Source organism: Berghia stephanieae, chromosome 2, assembly GCF_034508935.2.
Source record: "Berghia stephanieae isolate SIO BIC M18660-M18661 chromosome 2, UCSD_Bste_1.3, whole genome shotgun sequence".
In the NCBI taxonomy this organism is placed as follows: Eukaryota; Metazoa; Mollusca; class Gastropoda; order Nudibranchia; family Aeolidiidae; genus Berghia; species Berghia stephanieae.
This window is the reverse complement of record NC_088361.1, coordinates 128,787,113-128,796,651: the sequence shown is the minus strand read 5'-3', so window position 1 is coordinate 128,796,651 and position 9,539 is coordinate 128,787,113. Positions and strand designations below refer to the sequence as shown.

General features: G+C 36.0%; 1 protein-coding gene across 4 annotated transcripts; it reads right to left on the bottom strand.

Annotated features, from left to right (window-relative positions):
- Nucleotides 1-664: 664 nt before the first annotated feature.
- Nucleotides 665-8,956, bottom strand: LOC144966600 (polyadenylate-binding protein-interacting protein 2-like). 4 transcript variants are annotated; one of them, XM_078903303.1, is made up of 4 exons: nucleotides 8,927-8,956; nucleotides 7,796-7,951; nucleotides 4,247-4,426; nucleotides 665-2,020 (listed from the first exon to the last, which is right to left on the bottom strand). In XM_078903303.1, the coding sequence occupies exons 1-4, from the start codon at nucleotides 8,939-8,941 to the stop codon at nucleotides 1,958-1,960; spliced, it is 414 nt and encodes a 137-aa protein (XP_078759429.1). In that variant the 5' UTR covers nucleotides 8,942-8,956; the 3' UTR covers nucleotides 665-1,957. The 4 variants fall into 4 exon arrangements, with proteins under 4 accessions (XP_078759429.1, XP_078759430.1, XP_078759432.1 ...); XM_078903304.1 differs by lacking the exon at nucleotides 8,927-8,956 and adding an exon at nucleotides 8,526-8,693; XM_078903306.1 differs by lacking the exon at nucleotides 8,927-8,956 and adding an exon at nucleotides 8,612-8,654.
- Between the last annotated feature and the right edge of the window lie 583 nt (nucleotides 8,957-9,539).

Genomic DNA, 9,539 nt, shown 5'->3' with positions numbered 1-9,539 from the left:
AGAATTACAATTAAAGCACCCAAGAAAAGTTAAGGCAACGGGGAATTTGGTCAAATAGGAAACAGATGCAGATTCCAAGAGCACACCACCAAAGTATTCGGTTTGAGATCACCTAACAGTCTCATCCAGACACAACCACAGGTCCCCACTAAGAGGAATACACTCAAATGTTTACAAATCATGTTAAAAATGAAAAGAATAACAGTACAGAACAGAGAGATGACTTACAAGGAAAAAAATATCATCTCCCAAAACTGTAACTATACATTCGACTGTTTCCCACCCAGCCAAGGACTCCGGCCAAGGTCAGGACAAAACCAAGCAATCTCACTCCAAGACAAAGACGGAAAGCAATTGGAAAAAAGATATGATAGAAGACACAGCAAGTACCTCCCTGCCCACTATGGGAGGTAGGAACCCCACCCAGCTCAACATTCTAAGCTGGGACGTTTTCATACCAAAATGCGGAAACGTTTTGTCCACATGAGGAAAACTACTCATTATCCCCACCAATAACATATGTGGAGGGGGATAGAAGACAAAGAGCTGAAGTAGGCCCTTTCAAGAAGACCTAGTTCTTTCCCCCAATCCGTTCTTGCAATCCAAAAAAAAAAAGAAAAAAAAAAGAAAAAAAAGAAGAAAAAGAACAAAAGAAAGATCAGGATGTGTGTCACAAATTTATTGTCCATGTAGCAACAAAGGCAAGGTAATATTCCGACCACATATATTGGTAAAACAGACCAGATTAAACCAGCACATACTCTTGCGTCATTGAAAAAAACCCAACTCGACATTTATCTAGCAACATCAACAATGGTTTATTAATTTTAAAACAAATGTTACTAGATAATGAAAGACGCCAGTCCATTTGCACCATCCATCCACACACGCACAGCAATAAAAATATTACTTCTGACCGAACTATGCAACTAACATTTTTCATTTGCAAGTTTTTCATCTCTTTTAAATTTTTTCAAACAAAACCATACATTTGTAGCCGAACTCTCTCATACTCATATGCACAAACAATTAGCATTCAAAACCTTTCATTAGTTGCACAACACAGCTGCATTAAAATAAAACAACAAAAAACCCCCAAAAAATTCATACAATGTGGCCAGACTAAGTACATATTTACAATATGAGATTAAAATCAAATACATCAGTAGGTATGACTAAATCCTCACGCTTCTTAAGAAAAAAAAAACAAACTTTGCTGATTTACTGACGTTTGACATTTATGACAATTGCCTATAAAACACTAAATAAAAGCAAGACTAATTTTCCTTCCCGATACAAAAAAACCTAAACCTAAAGATAAAAAGAAAAACCCAAAGTGAAAATTAAAATTCTTTTTTCTTTCTTTTTTTTTTTTTTTCAGACAAACAAGTTAAATAGTTAATAAATAGGATAAAAAGATGAGAATTAAAAAGCATAGATTTAAATAGGTGTCAGCCAAATGAATAGCACAATTTTTGCCTATCACCTCTGGTAAAGCAGTTAAAAAATTCATAACTCTGGCATCTGCAAAAGATCTGGATTAGTGATCTAAAAACAATAAAAAGAATGAATTAGGCTAGGATTTTTCCAATGCTTTTTCATCAACAAAGTGACTAGAATGTCTCAGGTGAATGTCAGGACACAGCTGCTTATGCTCAGTTTAAAAAGACAGTTCTAATATTTCATGGAGTTATGGAGAATTATTAAAACAGCATAAAACGGTTCATACACCAACATGCCGAGAAAGACAAAATGTTGAAATGTAGAAATTTAGGCTAAAAAACTATACTGTAAGACTTTATAAATTTACTTTTAAAAAGTGGAGAAAGAAAAACTATTAAAACAAAATGTTAGTTACTGACGATGCTACAAAATGAATATCAATACAATGATTGACATAAAGGCTGGAATTTATCAGGCAAACCATCTCCCTCTCCCCTTCCATCATGGTTGACTGTCAATACTGTTTCCTCGGGACAAACTCTGGGGCTAAGGGGTTAAGCCTGCTACTTACAATAACCTGCAAGAGAAATGAAAGTAAACCGTCATGTTAAAACAAATTCGTATTTGAAAATTTTTTTAGCATGAAAATAGTAGCAAGTGCTATTGTGATAATGTTTTAAACAATTAGTTTTTATGCATAATACTTTGTCTTTAAAAGTGATTTTCTGTTTTTAAATTGTTGACCCCCTGATGTAGCGGTGGTGGTTGTAGTAGTGACGATGCGGTAGTGGTGGTTGTAGTAATAGTGGTAGTGATGATGTTAGGACAGTTAAAATAGTTGTGGTCGTGATGATGGTGTGGTTGGTGGTGGTTGTAGTAGTAATGGTAGTAATGTGGTGGTGGTGGGTTGTAGCAGTTATCGTAGTGAAAATGTTATGGGGTGGTTGCAGTAGTAGTGGCAGTGGTTATGTAGTGATTGTTGTAGTCGTAGTGATGTTATTGGGGGTGGTTAAAGTAGTAGTGATAATGATGATGTGGTGGTGGTGATTGAAGTAGTAGTTAAGTGGTGATAATGTGGTGGTTGTAGTGGTAATGATGTGGTGGTTGAGACTAGTGGTTGTGATGACGTAGTGGTTGTGGTTTAGTGGATGTGGTAGTGGTGGTGATATTGGAGGTGGTTGAAGTAGTAATGTGATGGTGGTGTTTAGTTGTGGCAGTGATTATGAGGTAGTATGGTGGTGGTGGTTTTTGTAGTAGAGGCAGTGATGATCATGTGGTGGTTGTAGTAGTGATAGTGATTATGATGCAGTAGTAATGATAATGCGCTGGTGCTGGTTGTAGTAGTATTGGTAATGATGTAGTAGTGAGGGTGATTTAGTAGTAGTAATAGTAGTGATGATGAGTTGGAGGTGGTTGTAGTAGTAATGGTAGTGATGATGTTTTGGGCTGGCTGTAGTGGTAGTGATTAAGATGTGATGGTGGTGGTTGTATTAGTGGTAATGATGATGGTAATGGTAGTAGTAATGATTACAGCAGTGGTAGTAGTGATGTGGTGGTGGTTAGTGTACAATTGGTTGGGCTTTTATATAGCGCAATGTCCACTCAACATACTCAAAGCGCTTTACAAAGGGTCCATGACCTATAGCAACACGTAACATGTAGAACGAGACACGACGCCTGTTAGGCGATATTAACTACTTTTTTTCTGACAGGACAACGCTGTTAACGACCAGGTACTCATTTTACACCCGAGTACAGTGAGAGAATGTGAGTAAAGAGCCTTTCCCAAAGACTCAATTATGCCCCGTGCGTGGGTTGAAACCTAGTCCTGATCCAAAAGCGAGTGTATTACCACAAGACCACATAGCCGCATGTGGTTGTGATAAATGATGTGATGGCTGTGATTATAGCAATTGTGGTAGTGATGATGTGGTGGTTGTATTAGTAGTAGTAGGAGTAGTGGTGATGTGGTGGTGGTGGTTGTAGTAGTAATGGTGGTGATGGGGTGGTTGTAGTGGTAATGGTAGTTTGATGTGGTGGTGGTGGTTGTATTCCTGGTTGTGATGTGAAAATGGTTGCTGTGGTACTGATGGTAATGATGATGTGGTGGTGGGAGTGGTTGTAGTAAGTGTTAAGGGAAGATTTGGTGGTGATGGTTGTAGTCGTAGTGATGATTTGGTGAAGGTGGTTGTAGTACTAGTGATGATTAAATGGTGGTGGTTGTGGTAGTGGTAATGATAATATGTTGTTATACAGTTGCAGTGATGGTTGTGGTGGTAGTGATGATAATGAGGTGTTAGTGGTGGTGGTAATGATGATGAAAGTAGGAGTTATGGCAGTAAAAATAATGATGTGGTGATGACAATTGGAAGTGGTGAAGGCTTTCCTTTGAACAATATGACAGTGAAATTAAACAGAAGTTGCCTGCAACCCAGAATTTTTTGGTACAGACTGGATTTTTTTCTGGTGAAACTGGAGTTTTGGTATCTGTGTCATATTAAGAATTGAGCAATATAAATAAATAAAAAACTCCAGGGGAATTATAAAATTCAAAACGTAACCTTTCTTAGCTATCAGTCTGCAGAATAGCAACCTTCAGTGCGCCTTCTTTCAAGCACCAATAGGAACGTCTTTTGAACACAAATTTAATGTCTTCACACTGCTTGTAACTACAACATTAAACATCCAAACAACAATATTTATAATAAAGACTTCTAGACATAAATCTCACTATTGAGTATTCTTGTCACTGCTGCCCATGACAAAACTTTTAATTCTAATAATTGTAATACCAGTTACTCACCTCACTACCAAAGGAAAGTGTAACTACAGAATCTTGTCTATGAGGCTGTGACGAATCAAAAGTTATTAATGGATTTTCTACAGGTGAGGATGATAAAATTTCCGTGGCAAATTGTTCCATTAGAAATAAATCCTCAAAACCCTGTTCTATCATTTCTTGTTCTAAAAGTTCTTCCTCTACCTGAAATGATAAACAAATATCACCATAATTAAATATACAATGAAACCTCACTATGACATTCCCACCAGACTGCTAAGAAAAACAAATAAAAATTTGCATTCATACAGTAATGATCAAAATTTGTTTTCTGTCACCTTTACATACTCTAAATCCCTAAGTATTATATATCAATGGTCAAGGATTCATAAAATTACAAATCCATTGACAGGCAAGACACCATTGTTGTACAGTTAACTTTTAAAAACTAATAATCGCAACTTGGCGGAATTTTTTTTAGTAATCAGTAACATATCTGACCCCCTCAGTATTAAGCAAGGACCTTACTTGAAACCTCGTCGACATTGTAAGACTGTAGACCATTTTGGTAATTATCTTGGTTCAAACTTCAATTATAAAAGTAAAAAGTTTACCATTGTCTCTTCCTAATTGGGCGGTTTTTAAGAGTTAAATTTGAGACTGGTGGTTGATAAATAGAATGACGTGTGGTTGCAATGTATTGTTGAGCATTCAGTCAACTGTGACTATTTGTTCTTGAGTCCATGTGGTTGTGGGACTATTGTTCATGATTCATGCGGTGGTGTATGGCCAGCATCGCCGAAGTCAGACGTCTTGAACAGACCTGCCTCTAGAAGTTAACATCGCATAGTTTGTTGCATTGTCCTAGTTTTGAGCATTGGCAATGGTTGTTTTGAACAGGCCCTTTTCATTTTCATGCATGTGAAGAATATCTTCATCAGTGAGAGCCTTTGTTTAAGCATAGCCATCCTTGTCTTGAAAGATCTTTAACTGACCCACTCAAAAAATGCCTGTGGTCTAAGCGACAGTTGAGATATGTAAAAAATATTAGCCACCCTATTTACATCATATCCAGCTTTCAAAAGTTCAGGCAACATTGTCCGCTCTTCACAATTCAGTTTTGGCATGGTAATGTTGTTCTGATGTTAAATTATCTTGACATAAAAAGTTTATAAGGATTTCTAGATCTCGATGTCAGAGCAAGGTAAAGATCTAACAGACAACAAAAAGCTGAATTTGTTGTCAACAAATGCAGAAAAATGTGCAACTTTTTTGAATCCCACTCGGAAGACGTGCTACAGTGAATGCAATATTTTGTGTTCAGTTCTACCTTTGCTAAATAGGGATCATTAAATGAATACTTTCAAATCACCACATTTCACTTGAAGTGATGTTTATATGAATATATGTGGTACCATTGTAAGCAGAATTTAATTTCCTTTAACATGGTATATCATTTAATTTCCTTGAACACATCTTTCTTGCCATGGAGAGCATATCAAAATTGTAACGTTACTTTTGATCACCACTGTAAAATGAAATATCCAATAAACGTGGAACACTTCAACATTTATATACAGTCCATTTCCATGGATTTGCCATTCTCAATGAGCTTTGCAACATTTCATTTATTACCCCAGCAGGCCATAATGGAACCATATTTCCATTTCATGCAGTACCAGTCACTTGTTAGGTATCCTTTTTGTACTAACTCATATCTGTAACTGCCTACAGCCAAATGCTCATTCAAAACTGAGTCGAGTGGGGTAATGTGTCTCCCAAGAACACATCTTTGTGACCACAATTTTCCACGATCACTGTCACTCATCCAGCCATTGACCATGCTTAACAGTGACAGTGTGAAAAGATGAGCCATCAAGTCACATGCATGTAGGACAAGACATCACGCCTGGTAAGGCTAAATTACAATTTGTTAGAAAAGACAACACTTAACAGAAAAAGCTAATTTTACATCTAAGTGCAGTGATAGAATGCCTTTTCCGAGGTCTCAACTTTATGCTCTAATCAGGGACCTACCAATCTGAAGTTTGTGCATGGAAAGAATTCATGCCACATTGAACAATAAATGATTATTTCAAACAATGCATAATATAATTACATTTTAAAAATTAACATATACGAATGCATAATAATAGCATCCTCCTTCCCCCTGAATTTTCACGCACAAGATGCATTTATTAGGAAACATAACTTGGTAACATAACTTTTAGACTATTGCAGACATCTTGAAATGATGTGATTTAAAAAGCAACACAAATTTCATGTGCACCACAGAGGATCGTGATTCATGGAGACAGCTGCCCTGCAATGTGCTCAAGACAGGATGATGATGACTTTAAATTCATTTGTTGTTGAAGGTTTTCCATTTCTTTGTTGTTTGTTTTTGTTTTTAAGGGTTTTACGGCGCTTGCAACACATTTAGGTTATATCAACGCCAGTAAAAAGGAAGAAAATGGGATAGTAAAAAGTTCTAGAATTACAATTAAAGCATCCAAGAAAAAGTAAGACAAAGGGGAACTGGGAACAAATAGGGATCAGATGTAGATTCCAAGAGCATACCATCAATGTACTTAGTTTGAGATCACCAATAAGTCTCATCTGGACACAAGCACAGCCCCCACTAAGAGGAATACACTCAAATGCTTACATTATAAATTAGAACAAATATAATACATAACAGAGAGATGATTTACAAGGAAAAAAAATATCATCTCCCAAAACAATAACTATGCATTTGACTGTTTCCCTCCCAGCCAGGACTCCGACCAGGGACAATAAAAAACCAAGTAATCTCATTCCAGGACAAAGACAGAAAGCATGTTGGAAAACAGATATAAGGGTATAGAAGACAGTATGTACCTCCCTGCCCGCTATGGGAGGTCAGGATCTTCCATTTCTTTTTCATTTATTTTTCATTTAGTTTACTTCTTGATAAATTATGTGGTATATCTGTTCCAGTTCAGTGGTCAAAGATGGTTTCGCAACAGGGAGGAACCGGTTTCGACTCAGATTACTTTTAGGAAGGACTTCCGTAGTTTCACAGCACCTTAAGAGGGGATTTCTTTAATTATTGGAACTCCTCAACCAACCTCTCCCCCCTCAACCCTATCACTTGAAATATTAAAACTGCTGGGAAACCCTATATAATTATGGCGTCTGCCAGAGTTATAAATAACTGCTTTTGAAATTAGAAAAATCACACCACTTATAAAAATGAAAATTATCTTAAATAGTAATATATATTGGACACTGCAATTAACTTAAATTTCATAATCGCTAAAATATGAAGTAATATAATAAAAGTGCTGTGAAACTATGAAAGTTCTGTCTTTTATAAAATTTGCCATCTTTACAATTGTATCCATGTTTGAAAATCATATTTGTTATTACATTTGATCGCTAATAAATGCATATAAATTATGTATACTAATTAACAAAATATGATTTCAAGTGCACAGCCAAGATAAAATGATAAACCTTTCTGATAAGCCTGATGAAAAATCCCATCTCTAGACTCAATACATCTATAATCAATGAAAGAATAGCAATCACCTGTTGGTCAAATTCATCCATTTGTTCCATCCACATATATTCAGAGAAATCAACCTCCTCATTTTGGATTATAGGGGTAATGTCACCAGCTCCACCCCCGTCATTGCCAAGTAGAGATGGTGGCGTTCTCATATTCATTTTGATGATTATCAGTAACTGAAATGTAAATAATTAAACAGGGAAAAGGATGGGTTGTTTTGAGTATAAGACCAAATCCTATGATTGATGAACCATGAATTACAACCGTTTACACATCCAGTAAGAAAAATACATTAAATGGGACTAATCTACTGATAATTTCACCATTCAACTAACACTAACGTAATAATGATCTCATCCAATTCCAAAACTATCTAATTACTAATTATAGATGTGTCTAAAACCTTTCTTCGAAATCAAAATGAAAACCGTTTCCTGTAAATAAAAGACAATTGCAAATGTACAGTTGATAACAGACAGACCTGCGCAATCTGGAATGGCCTTCCAAATCTTTTAATCAATAAGGAAACTATCGTTCCAACATCTCATCGTTAATACTAAGATATAGCTGACCAAAAAAAAAGGAATTTCTAATAAATGTGTATATAATGTAATGTTAGATGAAAACTTTGTAATTTGTCGCATTTCATCTTGTCAGAAGTCAGAATTCTCCCAAGCAGATAATAATCGGTCAATACACCTTATAAAAAGTGCAAAGTTTGAAAATGCACAATAGGCACACAGATCTTACCACACTTTGCAGAAGACAGAAGATAAAATGATGATCTGGTTTGTGATTGTTGCAAAAAAATAGGAAAAAATCTGAGAGACACTCACTCACAAAGACAACACTATTCTCTATTATTTTTTTCGGCCAACCAAAACAGTAAACAACCGAACAACATCTTCCATTACAAGAAAAATAGTTCTTTATAAATAATTGACTGAGTAATAAATGTATGCTACAAGTGATAAAACATTTTGAAGAATAAATTACATTAATGTATCCCGATTAAAATTTTACTGGTTAGTTTTGAAAGACAACGTTTAGATGAAAAACAAATTTAAAAAATAAAAACAAAACAAAACATAACATTTATTTCTTACACGACGGCAGCGTATTAATTTATGAATATCTAAATATAGACTGACCTGAAATGTGGTCATAGATGTGATCAAGAACTCAAGGGAATAGTATTTCAGCAACCTGTGTGCGATTGATTGGTGCGACTTGACCTCACAATTAGTTTAACCCGAGACTGCTTTTGATGTTTTTAAATTTCTTATTTGAACGTGTCGCTTGTCTTCGACCACTTTGGCCTTGACACTTGACACTGACACACTGATGACAAAGAGGGGTCATCGGAAGGTTAACCTCGTTATTCTGAGGACAACAAGATATGAAGTGAATAGAAAAGTGCCAGAAGACAATCATCATCATTGCCTTTTTCACCCTGGGTCAGGGTATAGGCCACAGACAAACAGTTTCCATCCTTTTCTATCCTGAGCCAACTTTTTTATCTCATTCCAGGTCTTACCACTTCTCTGTATATCAGCTTCTTTAATTCTTCTCCATGTTCCTCGTGGCCTTCCCCTTGATCTTCTGCCCTGAGGGTTCCAGTCCAATACTTTCGTTGTTATAGTTGAGTCATTCTTTCTAAGCGTGTGTCCAATCCACCTCCATCGTCTTCTTCCTATATCCTCTCCTACTGGTTTCTGCTGTGTTCTTTTCCATACTTCTTCATTTTTTATTCTATCCATCCAT

Coding starts and splice junctions, on each gene's coding strand:
- LOC144966600 (XM_078903303.1), bottom strand. Junction 4,427..7,795: donor TGGATGAATTTGACCAACAG/GTGATTGCTATT, acceptor TTATCATTTCAG/GTAGAGGAAGAACTTTTAGA. Junction 2,021..4,246: donor CACTTTCCTTTGGTAGTGAG/GTGAGTAACTGG, acceptor TTTCTCTTGCAG/GTTATTGTAAGTAGCAGGCT.